We start from the raw sequence: 20,343 nt of genomic DNA, 5'->3' as shown, positions 1-20,343 counted from the left end.
ATATGTATTTTTTATTTGCTTTTAAATCGGAATTCTCAGTATTTTATATCTCCTCTCAGTATTTCTTTTCTTATTAGAATGCAGGTCCTGGGTAAGTCCTGTTCATAATCCCTTACTACCTGAACATCTCTAATTATGAATCCTTTGATTTGTGTTCTATATACCCAGGGTTCTTGCACCATTGCTATGCCGAGACTTTGTTTCGTCTTTACCAGGACAGCGGATACCGCCTTGGGCCACCTTGGTGTTCCCAGATACCGTCTGCACCGTTCTAGTGTCTCCACTCTTCATTGTTTCTTGATGTCGATAGGGGATTCTTCCCCTGCCTCTTCAGGTGTTTCATACCCTCCGAAGAGTGCTTCCCCATCGCTCATTCTTCTTCCTGCTTTCGAAGCGGCGTCTAAAAGTTTCCCATGACCAACCGCTCCCGCTTCCAAATCTGCCCTCTGTGCCTGTCCCATTCTGAGACCGTGAATGGGGATTTTCCAAAACCGGTAACGCAGAATGTGACCGTTCTCCTGTCCAGACCTGGGTGTTAATTTCCCTATTTTTGGGCTAAAAAATCGCTAGTGTCTATTTAGATCCTGACCCTCACTTCTGGAGACGAAGACGGTAATAACATACGGCTTCTGGATGTCGTATCCCTTCTTAGCAATCAGCGTGAGGCCATCCCATTTCTCCAGCACTGGTGCCCGTTATACCTACTACTCAATCGTCTCCTCATTTGCACATTCGGCCGTATAAACTTACATATAAATTTTTCATTTTTTAGCGAAAATTTCACACTGAATTGTTAGTCTGATTATGTAGTTTTTAGTAATACTCGTAAGTACGCATATGCGTAAGTACTCGTATACTCGTATATCTAATTTTTGAAATTTTTACAAGTATGTATGTATATAATTTTTGAATGCTTTCCTAAATGATATTTAACAAAAGTAATTATATTTCAATGCATTTTTTATACATATTTTAATATATACATATACAATATATATTTATATTTCAATGCATATAATAATTTAAATTTTTCAAATTTATTATTTTTTATTTACTATAATGTTCGCTAGAAAATAGTAAATTTTGGATGAAATTCTTTTTGAAGCTATGAATTTTTTAATTATTCACTTTTTTGTATACGTAGATGAAATTTCAATTGAAAATGATAAGAAAGAAAATACAATTTTGATGGTACACCAAGACACCCCCGTTATTGAGGACCAGATATTAAACAAAGATGATTGCAGCGAGGCTTATAACAAAGTTTGTGAAAGGTATTCACTCCAAAAATTAAATTAAGGTGTCATTTACATATACAACAAAATCAAGAATAAATCTACGACAAAGTGTATTGAGTGCTTATCAGACAAAAAGTATCTAATGGAATTTAGCTTTTACCAAAAAAAAATCAGATGGTTGCTGTTCTAATTTCCCGTAAAAAAATCTGAAAGTAAATATAACGGTATGCAATATTTGTCTGACGAGATATAACAAAGTAATTCCTATTCACCCTTATTGTAAATCTCACTTGTAACACTGAAATTTGGAGAAATTACGAATTTTGTATTGTGAATTCCAAAGTAGTAGAAATGTGTTACGAAATTCGTAATAGAGTAATTATGAATCACATTGGTAATGAAAATAAATGTCAAAATTTTACTAATAAAATTTTCAAACGTAGAAAGCCAGTATTCAAGAGTGGTCGTTGAATTTTTTTAGGTTTTTATTTATTTGTTGATTTTTTTTTTATAACAGAGGGAAATGCAAGTTTTTAGTAGAATTTATTTTATTTATATTATATTAAAATTTTCTTAACGATTTTCTTGAAGGATAGTGAGTTGATTTTTGATTGTCTGTTGTTTTTTGAAATGTCTGTTATTTTTTGAAATGTGTATTCTTTTTTTTTATAACTACCATGAAATTTGAAAAATTTAAATGTTGTCACTTGACAGCTGTAATAAAGGAACGATTTTGACACTCAGAAAAATAAAGTGGAGTGAGATTTATAATTACTCAAAAGTCTACGTGCGTAAGTTTGAAATTCGTAGAATTCTACCAGTGAGATTCACAATAAGGTTGATTATGTTCTGTCACTTGTCGAGAGACTGATGTCAAACAGTGTTTACATATGCAACTTTATATATTATGTAAACAATAATTTAAGTCTTGTCGTATGTGTAAACACAACCTTAAATAAAAATCAAATTTATTAAGGGTCTTCACATAACCACTACGGATTTGTGACGGATATTGTTGTTGTTTCAACTATAAAAAATATGCACCGTTATTTTTTCGCTAAACTAAAGTAAACTCGAATTAAACCTTGGTGCATAATTAGCTCGTTATTTATTAACATATTGTTATTTATTTTGACAATTTGTTTGAAAATCACTAAAACTTTCAGGAAAAAAAAAACGAAACATTAAATTTAATTAAAAATTATTTAAACCAGTCAATATTGCAAACATGTACTTTTTTGGTTAAGTTGTTCATGTAAGAGATTTTGTTTTATTTCATTTTACACCGATCCACAGTTACATGAAAACCCTTATTAGCAATTTCAAAAAAGGAATTTTAATTTCAAATCATGAAAAATTTACATTAAAAAGTATTCATTGTATTCTCCATTAAAAGCAAAGACAATAATGTTCGAATTTCTAATGCAAATATTGACAACGTATCGGGAGATTTTCATTCACCATTAGGTTCGGCACAAAGTTTCGATGCACAGGTAAATTTTTTCAGCTACAATCTAAATGAATATTAAATTTTTGAATTCAGATAATAGAAAAGATTTACTAACCTTGTAGGTTGCGAATTGGAGAATGGAACGCTTAGAAATAGATTCCAAATCTGGTTCAGATGACGAGTTCTTTGATTGCATAGGTTTGTATTATATATTTTTTTTCAATAAAAAATAACTAGAAATTAAAATTTTAAATTTAGAAGCAATTGACAGGGCTAATTTGCAAAAATGGAGCTCTTTAGAACTATTGACAGATGAGAATGAGGGAGTCAAAAAAGATTCTTTAAAAACTAGTGGTAACATACTTGTACATAGAAATTTTTTGTTTTTATCAACCGAATATAATTTTTGTCGTTACTTTTCTTATATAGAAGATAGTATTTTCAGCACAGAATTTCATCAAAGAACAACTTCCGTACGAGTTTCAAAACTCCTACCCAATTCAACAGGTAATATAGCAAACATTCAAGACTCACCAGCTTTAAATTATTGTTCTACAACAGTGTTAATACTTGTTTGTCATGCTGGAAGTGTTTTAGGTATTTATTTACATATATTAAGCAGAAAAAACATTTAAAATGTAGTATGAGTATCCGATTTTTTTTTTATTGAAACTAGAAGACTGTAACGGGAATGAATTGAGGGTGGCTTCATTCGAAATATAATCTAAACAGTTCCATGTGAAATAGAATGGCGTTGCGTTGAGTTAAAATTTACAGCCTGCCATATATCGAAATTCTCATATTTAGTCATAGCTTTGTGGTGACCATACAACAACTGTTCACGCAAAAAATAAAAGACATTTGCATTACCTTTATTTCTGTACAAAATATTCCCAAAAGTTTCAGGAATATCAGCGTACGAGGGAAATTAAGAATCAAATTAAAAAAAAAACAAAAGCGAGCTTTTTCGCAACAAACTATTAACAATTCAAGTAAGGTTCATACTTCGATTTTCGGTGTACGTTGTTATTAATCCAAGAATACAATTAATGCCCTTCAGTTATAGCTAATATAGGAAATTTTAATTTTCTTGCTTACAAGTGCTTTTTTTTTATCACGATTTATTCCTTGACACCTATTATAAATGAAAATAGGTACTCAGTCCTTTTAATTATAATTTTGTGCGGAATTCTGCTTATAATAATTCTAATTATATATTTTTATATGGTGTATAAGTATGTATATCTTATTATTCCCTATTACAGATACAACAAGTGAAATTGGTTCAAAAAAATCAGATTTTACAACCTTCCGAGGCCACTTTGAATCGGTCATACGACAGCACTATTCTTCGTTATCTGATCATATTGCTTTAAGATTAGTCCCGTGTCCATCAATCTGTACTGAAGCAATTGGAATATTGTCAAGTTTAAATCCATATTCCTTTGATGCTATCCCGTCCTCGACCGACGTGCATAACATAATTGATTTACCGCTTGGAGCTATACCGCTTTTAACAGAAATTTCGAACAACTTTCAAGAAAGAATTGATCAACTTATTTCTTCAGCAAATTTTGTTTTTAAAGATTTTTTAAATTCAGATGATGGACAAAGTTTTAACGGTCAAGTGGTATTGATAAGCGACTCAATGGGGTCAGTTTTAGCGTATGAAGCACTATGCCGCAATTCAGAAATTTCAAAATATGATACAAATCCCAAAGCAACAAGCAATAATGATATAAAAATAAAAAAATTAGATTTTGAAGTTAACGATTTTTTCATGTTTGGAACACCACTCGCCGTCATGCTCGCTTTTAGAAGAATCCGGGAGCCGCGTTACAGTAAGAAAATATCTTTCAAATTTTAAATGAAAAGTCATTAATTATAATTTAAATTACAAAGATATAACCAAACCTAATTGCCAACAAGTGTATAATATGTTTCATCCTACTGATCCGGCAGCCTCACGAATTGAACCATTACTTAGTGCACGTTTTTCTTCATTATCACCCGTTAATATTCCGCGGTACGCTAAATTGCCATTAGGAAGTGGTCATCCTATTCATTTGTGTAAGTAAATTTTGATTCTTAAAAATAATTAAAACTCAAAATAATTTAAATAATTTTTTAAAATTACAGTAGAAACAATACATTCTAATTCCCGCTTGTTTAACGATATTTACTCATCAAAACAAAAAAGACTTTCCGAAGTGTCAGTACATAGCTACTCCTCGGAGCATAATGAAAACTCTCTCAGCGCTCTCAATATATGTAAGATGAAAGTTACTTATATAATTTCTTTTTTCTTGTACAACAAAATGCGTTTAACGTTTATGTTACAGTGCAAAATAAGTGGTGGGGAACAAAACGTATTGATTATGCTCTATACTGTCCTGATGGTTTGACTTCCTTTCCGACACAAGCGCTTCCACATTTGTTTCATGCCAGCTATTGGGAAAGTGTTGATGTTATAGCTTTCGTTTTAAGACAAGTATTTAAATTTTAAATAAATTAATATGAATATTATATTCAAAAGTTATATTTTTAGATAAGCTGTTTTGAAGAATTTCAAAATACAATTCTTCAGTCGAATAATGTGTCTACCTTTCCTGGGCAGGAATGTGAAAAATGGATGAAAAAAAGAACATCGGTTAAAATTAAAAATGTCGCCCCAAATCATAGAGCAAATGATGTAATAGTTTTAGAAGGACAAGAACAAAAACTGGTGGCTAAGTTCATGTACGGCCCACTGGATATGTTCACTTTAACTGGAGAAAAAGTTGATATATATGTAATGGATACACCCCCAGCTGGAGAATGGGTTTTCCTTTCAACTGAATTAACTGACAAAACTGGAAAGGTTACATATACCATTCCATCAAACAAATCCTTAGGTTACGGAATTTATCACGTTAAGATGGTTGTAAAAGGAGACCATACATCAGTTGATTTCTATATGGCAGTTGTACCAATGAAAACAGAATGCGTCGTTTTTAGTATAGATGGTTCCTTCACAGCATCAATGTCTGTATCAGGAAAAGATCCTAAAGTTCGAGCGGGAGCAGTAGATGTGTGTCGACATTGGCAAGAATTAGGTTATTTATTAATATATGTTACTGGCCGACCAGATCTACAGCAGCAACGTGTAGTGTCATGGCTAAGTCAGCATAATTTTCCTCACGGTTTGATATCTTTCGCAGACGGACTGTCAACAGATCCTCTGGGACATAAAACTGCTTATTTAAATAATCTTATCTTAAATCATGGAATATCTATTGTTGCTGCCTACGGAAGTAGCAAAGACATAAGTGTTTATACAAACATCGGACTTCAGCCTAGTCAAATGTTTATAGTTGGAAAGGTAGTAAACTTATTATATATTAAAAATTGATTTAGCTACAATAGTAAGCGTGTATGTTAGAAATTTAGTTTTAACACTAAATACTTGATAAAAAAGGTTGAACGAAAATTTTTTTGCACATGGATCACAATATATTTTTGTACGTGGAGTCTGCATTAAGTTTTTATTTTTACAAAAAATAAAAAATTCATGCAGAAGAAAAATTTTTCTTTATTATAATTAAAATTAATTGTAATTTAATGTAAAGGTGAGCAAGAAATTGCAAGCAAATGCGACTATATTGACAGAGGGCTATGCAAATCATTTAAGTAATTTAAAAAGTGTTGGAGGATCAAGACCTGCAAAAGGAAACGCACGTATGGTAATTCCTCGAGTATACTTTAATTTGTCGGGTCAGATAGTTTCTAAGAGAAAAAAGTAATGCTTAAATATTTTTTTTACTTTCTTTGTAATAATTTTATTTTTAGAACAAATGAGCCAGAAATTAACTGACGAAATTCTTCATCAGAAAATGTGTTGTATACAAAATACTTAGCAAATATCTGATTCGTATTCCAACAGCTAAAAGCAAGTCTTTATGGGTACCTATGAATTGTTATATAAAAAATCATAATACTGAGTACACCTTGATAACTTCAATTTTGTCACTTGGTAAGTTAAAATCAAAATTTATTTACTAGTAGCGGTTTGCTTCTTTTATTAAATTAAATTTTTTTCCAACATCATCATATAAAAATCCCATTTGTTACTAGCAGGGGTACGTAAGCTTTGTATAATACTCAATCACAATCAAAATTAAAAAAGTTTTACGATTGTCTTGTTTTTGAAAGGTCAGAGTAGATTATTCATGTCTATTTCCAACTTTTCAAATCAGAAATTCATATATTAAAATCTTTTAAATGTAAACTTTACATTAATGCATTTTAATCATATGTAAAATTATGAATATTAATTATTTTTTATTTTATGCAAGAATAAATGTAAAATTTAAATTAATGTAATTTAATTACATACATACATATGTCCCCATATATATGTATACACATACTCGTATAATGCTATATGCACAAATATGAAAAACGTGAGATTTTTAATAAGTCGTTTAAATTTTTTTGATTTTCATTTTTATGATTTTCACATCTTTTTTTAGGTTTATTTTGTTATTTCTTTAAAAAAAAACCCATATAAAATAAGGTCGTGCATTCAAGTTTCTCTCTTAGCATTGGGACTTGCTAGATATAAAGATATTACATTCTGCAATACGAATACGATAAAAATATAATACATGGATAGCTGGCAAATAACTTTTGAAACCAACACAAAATACGTTACTTTTTTGTTTTTTACAACATAAAAAATATTGCCAGAGACTGTTTGAAAATATTGTTAGTAATAGTTAGAAAATTATGTGAGTTCGAATAAAAAAATTCATAATTTTTCAACATATGTATAAATGTATGTTTGTTAATTTCTTATCAAACTTGTAAGCCCAGGAATTTAAATTTACTTCAAAAATAAACTTTATAATTTTATTATATTTTCTTATTACGAATAAAAATGAATCAATTGTTGAATTTACTTCTTATTAATCTAATCCGTTTGAAAGCTAACTGTGAAATTATAATTTTATATTATTTTTCATATATATTTTATATTATTTCTACCTGCTTTAATTATGTTGAAATAATTTCTCATAATAATTAGGTGATGCGTTGATTTTGCACTTTTTAATATTACGTCTGTTGAAAAATGAATCAAATTTCATTAAGTTTCGTTTCGTAACTTAACTCTTTCCCTCTCAAAAGTCGTATGTCCTCACTTGATTGATGTTAAAAGGTTGGGATGCTGAACGAATTTTGCTTGATCGATTTTCATCGTGATGTCTGTGATAATTTTACTCGTGATGCAGCTTTAGTAGTCATCCCTTTTTATCCTCTTCCTTGAGTAACTCAATTTCTAAGTATTGAAAAATAATTCTTCTCTAATGAAATGGGTTTGTAGGATAGCTGGTAAAATTTTGTTTCTTGGAATTTCTTTAGAGATGAAGGATTCCCTGTCTATTGTTATGGTAGAATTGTGTACTATTAAAAACTATAATCTATTGACTTCCCTTTTCACGTTGTCAATTTATATTTTTCCATTATATCGGTTGAGTAAAATGATGCATTCTGCTATTTTTTCAACTGTTGGTAGATGGTTACTATTGGTGACGTTACATGTAGCACTTTTTCCTGTGAATATATTAGGTACAGAAGTGGAGTTTGCTAAATTTATTATGTTTTTATTATTATAAATAGTTATGGAATTTAATACTTCACAATTTTCAATAATTTCATATGCATTTTCTTTATTATACTAAACTTTATTTTTACAATTATATTATCGTTAGATTACTCATACTGATAATTTTTTGTTAGTTGCAATTCAATAAGATAAAACAAATAAAGTTATGGGATTAATTTGTTCATTAAAGGCCTTATTTATTTTTATTTGTTTGTTATTATTTTTTAACATGTTGTTAATTTTGTCTTTGATCGTAATAAAGTCATCATTATCCGAATTTTCAGCTATCCACTTCTATACAGTGCCGATTTCGTTGATTGCCCCTTTTCTCTCGATGATGTTTTATTCGTCAAGTAGATAATGGGTGTGACTTGACGCTTTCTTCGTTTAAGAAGTTGCTAATTTCCCTTAAGGCGCCGTTGAGTATACAGTGCCGATTCTAGGTTGGTTATGTGAATAAGCCTGAAACTGCCATCTTGGATTTTTGCCTTGCCCAATTATATAGCCACAATTTTCGATCTTCGGTACAGTCTAAAATTTGTACTTCTCCTGCAGTTAAGTGCTAAGGAATCTTAAAATATTACATAATAAGAAAAAGGATTTCAACTAAGACTTAATTATTATGAACTTGCAATAAGGGCACATTAAAGTTTATGAGAATTGAGGAATCATTATGTTTTAAGAGTGAATATTAGATTTATGTACGACTCGATTTGTATTGAACGATCGTGTATCGTTTTTTGTTATGGTAATTAAGGTCCTTTTTTTATTTTACAATTTTTTCAATGTTCGATAGTCTAGTTTTTTTGGAATTCGTCAGGAGTTATGTTGCGAGTTCTTCCAAAAATCAATTCTATCGGTATTTTTCCTGTTACTGAATGTACTGTACCGTTATATTTGTAAACTGTCCATTGTCATAGATCTTCGACACAATCATTATGAAATTCTGCATTGAGGCATCTCATAATCTACAACAGTGAAGTGAAACCTTTCTATTTGCCTTTCAGGGGTTGGCTACTTTGGCGTTGTTGTGTATAAACCGCTTATAATGCCCTGACATTCCCGAGAACGATCTCAAACCCCTGTTGCATATTGCTTTGACTTTTTTTCGGTTTGTTTTTATTGCCTCTGAAGATACATTTATCCAATTGGACTTTCGTGTTAGCGGATTCCAGAGTTCTGAAGGTGTTCTCTAGATTTTTGAAATGTTCTTCTTCGTCCGCCCCAAAGATGAAAATATAATCAAAGTAGGCATAGCAACACGTACTAATATATTTTCGTATGATATCAACTCACGTCCTTTGAAATATGGGCGGCGTGTTCTTCAGTGTGAAAGATCATATGTAAAATATGGTAGATCATGTCTGGCAAATCAATTGGCTACAACAAAACAGTTTCGCAAATTTTACTGAATCCAATAACCAATATTCATCAGAATCCAATAATGTTAAATTTAAGCTTAGCAAAATTCAAAATTGGCAAATGCAGATTCAGATTGTAAATTATCAATTATAACCTTTGTTTGCTCTATCTTGTACAAATTATTGTTTTTTTGTTTTAAAGGAAAATATTTTTTTCTGATTTATCAGGTTTAATGATTTACAGATTCATTTAATACAACACTATATGTATTTATTTAAATGGTAGTTTTAAATATTCGGTATTTAGTAAAGGTTTCTCAAAATAACATAAATGTTTTAAACTACTAAAAGACAACAAAATTTTCTATTAAAAAATTGTTTTTAAAGATCATTAAAATTATTAAGATTTTTTTATTAAGATAAACTTTTACTGTATGAATAATGGAAGTAATCAAGCTATTTATACAACGACTTATTAATTTAATGACGTATTTTTATTTGTTTACTTTTGCTTTTATTCAATTGGTAATAAGTAATATTATTTGTTAATGTTTATGATAAAAGAAAAACAAAAATTCATTAGAATTATTCGTTTAACATATTTTATAACCAGAAATATCTCCTATCAAAATTCTCAACAAATTTAACTATTTTATTTATTATTTTTACTATTCGCTACGTTTTTTCGTAAGAAGAAATTCAATGTCAGTTTATTTTCTATGCCACTTTAAAAAGAATTTTATTTTTCAAAATAAATGACTTTTAAGCCAGCTTTCAATTACTTTTGTCTTAACTTCAATAATTTTCATCAGACTTACGGCATGATAATTTTTTCATGACAGCACAGTCCGTATTGACTTCGGCCAGCAGATTATGCAGCTGCTCACATAATTTTTTTGCTGTGGAGTTCCTTTTTGCTATAGTTACTAAGGACCTTTATCCGTTTGAAAGCTAACTTAAAAGTGAAGTTACAATTTTATATTATTTTTCATAAAAAGTTCTACCTGTGTAAACGCAACGTGGCCACCGGTCAATATGTTGAAATAATTTGTCATAATAATTAGCTGATGCGCTGATTTTGCATTTTATTAATATTGCGCGTGCTAAAAATTTATCGTTTTTATTAGATTTTGTTTCGTAATTTAACTTATATACATATTTTTATTTTAAACATACATAATTATTATAAATAAATATATATGCTTTAAAATATAATTATAAAGCATATGTATATGCAAGAGCATATATTTATATAAATATATATGCAATTTATGTATATGCAAGGGGTCTCAAGTTTGAACCCTGAAAAATGCGAATTGCCAAATCAGCTTTTTTTTACTGATCATTTTTTTTTTGTTCTTATTCAAAATGAAAACTAAAAAATTTTACTATTAAAAATCCTTATTTGCAAAAAATTAATAAATAAATAATAAAAAAAAGCAATAAAATAACATTTTCTTATTAAATTTTTCCCTAACAATATTTTGTCAAGAAATTTAATGTTTAATGTACACTTATGTTTTGCTTACTAATACATTTTACAGCAGATCGCGAAAAGAATACATAACTAAATGCATACCTACATACTCGTACATCTACATTCTTTTATATATGTATATTATAGATTGTATTAACTTTAACAATTTTCTTGAGAAAGTGTTCACTTCTTGTTATCAGTCACAATTCCAAAAATTTATTTTGTATACAAAATTTGTACTACCAAAAGTAAATAAAAATTACTTCCATAAGATGTACCATTATGTAAAAAGTGTTCGCAAAGCATCTTGAGAGTTAGTAATGGGACAGAGTGGTCGGAATTTCTTGCTTTTTCTGCGAACCTTCTCGCAAAACCTTATCTAATGCCTTTTGCCCCATGTCTCTAGCGCTTCTAGAAATATCCGTACTTTTTCACACCTCAGAAGTAGCCATATATATAGCTAGTCGTGTGTGCTTGTATTGCAAGCCTTGCAAGTATTACGTCTGTAGTTTTAAAATTGTGGTCCATTCTGTGTGAGGTATTTTAAGTTCACTTAGGTACGTTTTCACATATAGGTACGTTTTATTCCTAATAAATGATAAAATAAAACTTAAAATAAGAAAAGTTCTTAAAAATAATTACAAAAAAGTACATAATTAAACAAATAATTAGTTCCTTTGAGATCTAATATCTTTGGAGTAATTTATTTTAGAACCTCGCTCTGAGTTATATCGCATGAAATCGTAAATTACTTTTAAAAATAAAAACTTTAAGCGATAAATTACTGTATACGCATAACATAATTCGGTACTAAAGTGCATGCATGCATGTATTTGGATCTTATAATACAAGCGAATAAAATGTGTGAATGTATAATCAGTTAATACTAATATTATGTAGGGCAATGCGTATAGCATACGATTTCTATGCAAAAGTCCCAGGTTCAAACCCTGATAAATGCGATTTGCCAGATGAACTTTTCTTTTATTGATATTTTTTTTTGTTAAAATGAAATTAAAAAAGCTTTACCTTTACAAATCAATATGAACGAGCTTTCGTTCTAAATATTTTTCCAAGAAAGTTTTATGCAATAGAACAACATTTTCTTATAAAATTTCGTCTTAAAAATATATTGTCAAGAAATTTAATGTACACTTATGTTTTGCTTACTAATACATTTTACAGCAGATCGCGAAAAGAATACATAACTAAATGCATACCTACATACTCGTACATCTACATTCTTTTATATATATTATAAATTGTATTAACTTTAACAATTTTCTTGAGAAAGTGTTCACTTCTTGTTATCAGTCACAATTCCAAAAATTTATTTTGTATACAAAATTTGTACTACCAAAAGTAAATAAAAATTACTTCCATAAGATGTACCATTATGTAAAAAGTGTTCGCAAAGCATCTTGAGAGTTAGTAATGGGACAGAGTGGTCGGAATTTCTTGCTTTTTCTGCGAACCTTCTCGCAAAACCTTATCTAATGCCTTTTGCCCCATGTCTCTGGCGCTTCTAGAAATATCCGTACTTTTTCACACCTCAGAAGTAGCCATATATATCGCTAGTCGTGTGTGCTTGTATTGCAAGCCTTGCAAGTATTACGTCTGTAGTTTTAAAATTGTGGTCCATTCTGTGTGAGGTATTTTAAGTTCACTTAGGTACGTTTTCACATATAGGTACGTTTTATTCCTAATAAATGATAAAATAAAACTTAAAATAAGAAAAGTTCTTAAAAATAATTACAAAAAAGTACATAATTAAACAAATAATTAGTTCCTTTGAGATCTAATATCTTTGGAGTAATTTATTTTAGAACCTCGCTCTGAGTTATATCGCATGAAATCGTAAATTACTTTTAAAAATAAAAACTTTAAGCGATAAATTACTGTATACGCATAACATAATTCGGTACTAAAGTGCATGCATGCATGTATTTGGATCTTATAATACAAGCGAATAAAATGTGTGAATGTATGTATAATCAGTTAATACTAATATTATGTAGAGCAATGCGTATAGCATACGATTTCTATGCAAAAGTCCCAGGTTCAAACCCTGATAAATGCGATTTGCCAGATGAACTTTTCTTTTATTGATATTTTTTTTTGTTAAAATGAAATTAAAAAAGCTTTACCTTTACAAATCAATATGAACGAGTTTTCGTTCTAAATATTTTTCCAAGAAAGTTTTATGCAATAGAACAACATTTTCTTATAAAATTTCGTCTTAAAAATATATTGTCAAGAAATTTAATGTACACTTTTGTTTTGTTTACTAATAAACTTTGCAGAAGATTGCGAAAGGAATGCATAATTAAATGCGTACCTACATACTTATGATAAAACAATGTAGATTGTATTAACTTTAACAATTTTCTTGAGGAAGTATTCACTTCTTGTTATAACTCACACTTCCAAATATGAATTTACATATATTTATACCACCAAAAGTAAATATAAAATTACCCCAACAGGATGTAGTACCATTTTGTGAAACTCGGTCATAAAGCATCTTGGGAGGGGTGAAGGGGGAGGGTGTGTGTATTTCTTTCTTGCTTTTTCTGGGACCCTATGGGCAAAACCCTTGCCTTTTGTTCTGTGTTCTAGCCCTTCTGGAAGTACGCGTACTTTTTGACATCTGAGAAGTAGCCGTATATATATATAATAATGTATATATATAGCTAGCATATACAGCTAAATAGGATGGTTTTTGAAAAGTAATTCTATATTTTATTCATACGAAATATAAATAAAATATAGAATTGTAAAGGGAAATTTAGGGTACAGCGTAGCCTGGTTAACAAAATTAAATTTCTTGTTCTTTCAAACTAGTTACTTGTTATAGGTAACAAATTGCATTATGATAAATTACAGGTAACAAAATATTTTTCAGCTAAAACCAAAATAGTAAATACATAACAAAATTGTTTTTGAATAAACTACATAACATATTTACATAAAAAAATAAAATTTTCTTTTATTAGAGATTAAATTACATACTTATTTAAATTGTTTAAATCTTAACATTACTAAGTAATTGATTAAATTATATTTGCTACAGGCAACAGAATAAAATTTAAAGCTCTTACAAATTAAAAATACTGCGGTGGTGTCGAATTCGTTTTTCCCATAGATAATAAATAACCCTAGATAGCCATCTCAAAGATGTTGACCTCAGCGCCATTTCGTTGTATGTTCTGTAAGAGAAACTATTTTATTTTTAGTGACACCTGTGGTGAAATTTGTAAATATTATTTCTCATTTTTATTTTCTTCTGAAATGCAATTTGAATTTATAATAATAAAATATTGTTTGTGTTTGTTTTGAAAAATCATTTCAAATCTTTATTTTTATTAATTTTTTTTGTTTTTGAATAATTTTTTTTAATAAAATTCAATTGCCATGACTTGTAAGTCGTCCCTGCATGTCGATTTATTTCTCATCGAACCGCTCAGCCTCCTGTTTATATTAACACAATAATTATTTATTAATACATTTAAGGAATAATATAAGTACAAAGAAATTATTTTTTTACCATGCATAGGACATTCATTTGTAAAATACATTAGAGGCGTTATAGCATTTTTTAAAACTAAGCGAATGTTTGATTTATTACATAATGAAGCAAAATTATTTATAAAAAATCTATTAATTACAACAAAATTATTAATGAATTGACTACTTGGATATATAAGTGAGTTATTATTAGTAAATTCTCTAGCAACTATATAATCATGTAATTCAGAATTAGTATTATTATTATTATTATCACTAAATATAAAGTCATTACATGCACTACAACTTTTAGCAAGTGACTTAAATTTTTTTACAACAAACCCAGCTACGTAGGCAGAAATTTTTTTTTCTAACATTAATTGTATGCGTGATAGCTTTACTTTAGATGTTGTTTGAAAAGTTTGAGGACTTTGTACCTGTTCGTCTCCGTTTATATTTGTTGTTTCTGTTTTCTCTGCTTTGATAAAATTTTTTAAATTTTGAATTAATGATATATTTTCATCGTTCATGCAATTGGAGCCGACTGAATGAGCTGATGTCATGTTGTTGATCAAAAGTGTTTTATAATTACATGTGAACTGTTTGGAATTGGGGTTTACATTCCTATAATTTAGTGACCGTATTGATCCAAAAAAATTTTCCAACGGATCTTGGTTAAAGTTCCGCAAATATATATATTTGATTCCATTTTGTTGAAGTCTATCCCCTATTTCTTTGAAGTTCTCAATATTCTTTATAAAATTTTGTATACAAGGTGGTTTAAATATTTTATTCGCTCTTGTAAAGTACATGCTGCATAAAATGGGTTTGGCTTCATTTTCCCAGAAGTATTTCTGTACTTCTCCGAATGGTCCTCTGAGCTCCTTACCCCTTGGCGGATTCGAAGAACTACCATTCATGGAATCAAATAATCGATCCAAAAACATAATTGCGGCAGCGGTATCTCCTGCACCTTCTCCCAACACATGTGCATGTTCATTTACTTTTTTACCTGTTAAAATATTTTTAAATAAAATAAAATTTAAATAATATTAAATATAAGTAAAATATAAAAATATGGATAGGTAAAGAATACTAACCTATTTCAATTGTGTACAACATTAACTTTCCAACAGTAGCACTCAAAACTTTTACACAGTGAGATACTTTCATTTTTTTTAGGCAGTGTTGAAAAACATGCTGTTCAGTTAATTTTGTCATCCGCAAACCTGAAACTCCTGAATCTATTTCATAAAAGTTTTTAATATGATCCCATTTGGCTGTTACAGTAATATCTTTGTTTTTATAAATCAAGTTCTTTTCAATAAAATGATTTCGTATTAATTTTATTAAATGTGGGGGATCAATTATTGGATTTACGATTTTCCCATTGATTTCAAATCCACAACTTCGAAATTCTTTCCCCAAATTCATCGCTCTTATTCTCGAGTTTTCTTTTAGTGTTCTTATTGCTTTTATATTTGTTGTACCTCCGTCGCAAACTGTTGAAACAACTTCTAATCCAGCTTTTTGTGCTGTGTTTATAATAGTTGTAATTGCGGTTACAATTTTATTGGATGGGCATGTTGAGTTAACCAAATAATACATAACCGGTTGCTTCCATTTTTTTACAACCCCACGCAGCATAAAAACAATAGCATGGTCGACAATTTTTTTTGTTGTTTCATCATTACCGTAATCTTCAAATCCAATAATCTTATCGGCAGAACTATCAAAGTCCAAATGAGCTGTAAGATTAATTTCGTCAAACATTAAATTGCAATATTTATGAGTTGGTTTTAATTCCTTAGCAACTTCTTCAAGGTACTGAAAAAGCTTAAAATCAAAACCAGGCTTTATATTGCTTTTTTGTATGATTTTATTTAAAGTTGCTCTGCAAGGTAGATGAAATATTTTTCGAAGAAATCTATAAGTTTTTGGACTTTGCTTCATCATTGATAGAACCAAAATTTTATCGTCCAAGTTAAAACGGCGACCTTTCGCTTTCACTTTTGAGCATTTAATTTGACTTACTATGAAGTTAACAACATTAGGAGATAAATTGTTGCTCAAAGCAGTGAAATGCTTGGAATTAAGAGTTTTTCTCAATTCGAACAATTTTGCCTTTCCCTTTTCTCTTAAAATTTTAATTTTTTGAAGTTCTGTTTCTAATAAACGAACTTGTTTGTTTATTTTAATTGAAACAGAGGTCTTTTCAGGTTTCTTAGAAGTTCCTGAAGATGAATCAATAACTGAAAAAGTATAAAGAGTATATTTACTACAGAAAAAGTATAAAAATAATTAGGTAAAAAGTTATGAGGAATAGTCTCATTAAAATAAATATCACGACTAAAGGCAAATATGGTAATTAAAAAGGTAAGTAATTTTCAAACTGCATTTATAAAGTTAGTAGATACGAAAAATTTTTACTTACATGGTTCTGCAATAGTTGAATTATCAATTTGTATTACTGGGTCATCAACTTGCATTACTTGCTTATCAAATTGTAATACCGGGTCATCAATATCATCTTCAAGTATTTCTACTCAAATAAATATTATTATTTATTAATAAGGTACATTAATAATAACAAAAAATTCACTCACCTGGTATAAATGCAGTTGGAAAAGCATCATAATTTAATTTTGAATACCCAATTGAATAACAATTTGGTTCAAAGTGTACTGCACAAACTCTTAAATTTTTATAAATATAATCATCACTATGATTTTTAAATATTGTTTTTGGAAATAAACATTTCCATTTTAAATAATTTTCAATATTTTTATTTGGATTGGGGAATCTATGTCTTTTACTTATTTTGTCTTTACAGAAAGGCACACAACACGAAATAACACCCATTGTCTAAATATTTTTTAAATATTCTTATATTCACTTATATAAATATAAGTGAATATAATACTTAATTTATTATTTTAATTCAATTTTTACACTGTTCATATTATTTTATTTAAATTTCACAAAACTTCATTCAAAATATAACCAACGACAACAACGAAAACTTTCTAAAAGAAAAGGTAACCTAAGAAACGCAACAAAAAAAATAACAACTTTAAATTTGAAAAAGAGTACTATTAGCGCCACTCTTTATTGTAAGAAGAACTAAAATCATGAAAATGTCAGATTTCAGCGATTTGTTCTAAGTTAGCTATCTAAGGATATCTGTCATTTATGGTTTTTCCTAATGCTTGTATACATTTATCCCTGATGACCTCGTTCTTTGGCAAAGTAAATGTAAATATAGCATTTACGTTCTCCTTTTCTCCTTTTCTATTTAAATGTTATTACAATAGAAACTTTAAAAAGTACACCGAATCTTATATTTAAATCATTTTTTCTTTTTAAATAAACTTTATTACTATTTTTTCAAATTAACCTTTGTTTTATTCTAAAATCTAAATATTAGGAACAAAGGACAAAATTTAGTTAATATAAATTATAAATCTTCATTTTATTTAATAACACAAAAAATGAATATAATTATTCACTAAATTTAAATTAAAATTAAATTTTAAACAAGAAATTATATTATACAAGTATGTATATTTGTATATATTAGAATTGAAAATTTTCAAATTTGTCGTTCAAACCACATACATCTTTATATTATAGCCATAGGAGTTTATGTTAAAACAATACAATAAATACGTACATGCATAATTATGAATGTGTACCTATTTTTTTAAGAGCTCCTAACGAAGCGTAATATTCAAAATATACAGAAATAAATTTTTCAAATAAAGAAAAGGTTTAAGCATAAACAAAATATTAAATTTATTCATTATAATTTATGTATATATGTACATATATATTAGAATTGAACATTTTAAAAATTTTCGCTCGAACCTTGACATTACAAAAAGTCAAGGCCTGCTTTTTTTGTGAATATTTTGTAAAATTGCATATGGATTTTTGGCGAAATGACATTTCTGAAGAATCTTTTTTTCTTGTTTTTTTGGAAAAATGATGATTTTTGCCTATTTTCATTTCGATTTTGCTATGCAAAAAATTGGTTTTAAGTTAGTTTTTTTTTTTAATTTCCTAGAAAATTGTAAACTTAAAATATAAACCGTGTTAAGTAGTTCCACAGCCATCTTTATTCTCATTACATTATAGGTGCTTACGGTGATGCTAACGTTTCTTTAACATTAATAGTGTTAATATTTTTATAGTTTGATCTTTAATAATTTTCGCCTTTTTAATAAGGAAATACTAAAACGGCTCTTTTAAATTATAAAAAAACGCTATAATAATCGTAGTTCTTTTACAATTTCATAATTATTTTTAAATTTTAAATAATTTTAAACTTAAATTCTTAATGTACAAATATGTACATGCATATTTATTAAACTTTTTTTTATTTTAGGTACCTGGAATAAAACGATGTCCAAATAAAATTAATTTATAACTACGTAGAAATATGTTAAAAGAATCTAAAATAATATTATGTATATTAAATATATTGATGTGGTGTATTGATTTGCGTTGAAATTTATTAATGTATATTGTTCATATTCTTGATAAAATATCTAATGTAAGGTAAATTGTGTTAGTTGTGAATATGTATGTAAAGACAACAGTGTACTATTTATAATTAAATGTTAAATAAAAATTATTTACTTAAAGAACTATTTTAATATATATGTAATATAATTCATGACAAATCAATTAAATATCATTGTTTACTACAAAAATTCTATTGTGGAAGCAAGTATGTTGTAATCCATCCAAAAAACATGAAATTGAGATTGGCAGTAGAAGAACGACTTTTTACATATAAAGAATAAGTAGAGACGTTAAAACTTGATGATACTCCAGAGAACTGGATAGAGTGTACCCAAAAGAACAAAAAATAGTAGTGGCTCCTTCCATTTTTTCACTTCCTTGGATTGTTATGCTAAAATTTTTAATCTTCTGAAAAGTATTATATTTTCACTTCTTTTATGCACGTTTCAGGAAATATGATATGTAAAACCAATATAAATTAACTTACCTACTAAAAATTAAAAACACCTATTAAATTCATCGGGAAATTTTTGCGTGTACTTCCAACTAAGAGGGAAAAAATTTCCTATTGTCAATCTCTCAAAAGTTATCATTTTTATACGAACATTTGTGTAGGTCTATGAAGGATAATTTGATGATGACTATTAGTTAAATTAGATTGGCAAAATCCATTGCTCTCTCAATAATTACATATGTTTATAATAAGAATTAAGAAGTTTATAATTTCAAGAAACGGAAATGAAAAATTAAATGGTTGTGCTGAAAAACCTCGGAAATATTTTTCGAGTAGTTACAATTTTAATATTAAATCAAAAAAATTAGTTGTCAAATTCGGTGCGAATGCATACAAATCTGCAAAATAATTGTCAAATTATCTATGTCAATATTAGACATTACGCACTTTTTTTAAATGACAAAATTACATAAGGACTTTTTTTGAAAAAATGTCACATAACGACGAAATGATTTTTGCAAATGTTCATTGTAGTCACGTGTCGTTCGCGAACGAATTATTCGTAAAGAACGAATCACTTCATGAATTTAGCTGATTAGTTCACTTTTTCAAGAATGAATCGTTCATCGTTCACTAAAAATTCCAATTTTCTTTTTTAGTTATTAAAAAAATTACTTCAATTTAC

General features: G+C 28.4%; 1 protein-coding gene across 7 annotated transcripts in view; it reads left to right on the top strand.

The window, feature by feature from the left end:
- The window catches only part of LOC129614968 (protein retinal degeneration B), a 68,445-nt gene extending 49,153 nt beyond the window's left edge, over positions 1-19,292 (top strand). For 4 of the 7 annotated variants that reach the window (XM_055529960.1, XM_055529965.1, XM_055529959.1 and 1 more), the window contains 13 exons: positions 1,145-1,274; positions 2,635-2,731; positions 2,811-2,886; positions 2,947-3,042; positions 3,118-3,285; positions 3,954-4,529; positions 4,591-4,758; positions 4,828-4,959; positions 5,031-5,179; positions 5,237-6,049; positions 6,297-6,466; positions 6,517-6,700; positions 19,065-19,292. In XM_055529960.1, coding sequence (XP_055385935.1) covers positions 1,145-1,274; positions 2,635-2,731; positions 2,811-2,886; positions 2,947-3,042; positions 3,118-3,285; positions 3,954-4,529; positions 4,591-4,758; positions 4,828-4,959; positions 5,031-5,179; positions 5,237-6,049; positions 6,297-6,466; positions 6,517-6,541 — 2,600 coding nt within the window. In that variant the 3' untranslated portion in view covers positions 6,542-6,700; positions 19,065-19,292. Of the gene's footprint in view, positions 1-1,144; positions 1,275-2,634; positions 2,732-2,810; positions 2,887-2,946; positions 3,043-3,117; positions 3,286-3,953; positions 4,530-4,590; positions 4,759-4,827; positions 4,960-5,030; positions 5,180-5,236; positions 6,050-6,296; positions 6,471-6,516; positions 6,701-16,896; positions 17,054-19,064 lie in introns of those variants that run through there. The other 3 variants (XM_055529962.1, XM_055529963.1, XM_055529964.1) reach the window with 3 other exon arrangements.
- Positions 19,293-20,343: the final 1,051 nt, after the last annotated feature.

Source organism: Condylostylus longicornis, unplaced genomic scaffold (genome assembly GCF_029603195.1).
Source record: "Condylostylus longicornis isolate FDR11 unplaced genomic scaffold, ASM2960319v2 ptg000131l, whole genome shotgun sequence".
Taxonomy (NCBI): domain Eukaryota; kingdom Metazoa; phylum Arthropoda; class Insecta; order Diptera; family Dolichopodidae; genus Condylostylus; species Condylostylus longicornis.
This window is presented reverse-complemented; position numbering and strand designations above follow the sequence as displayed.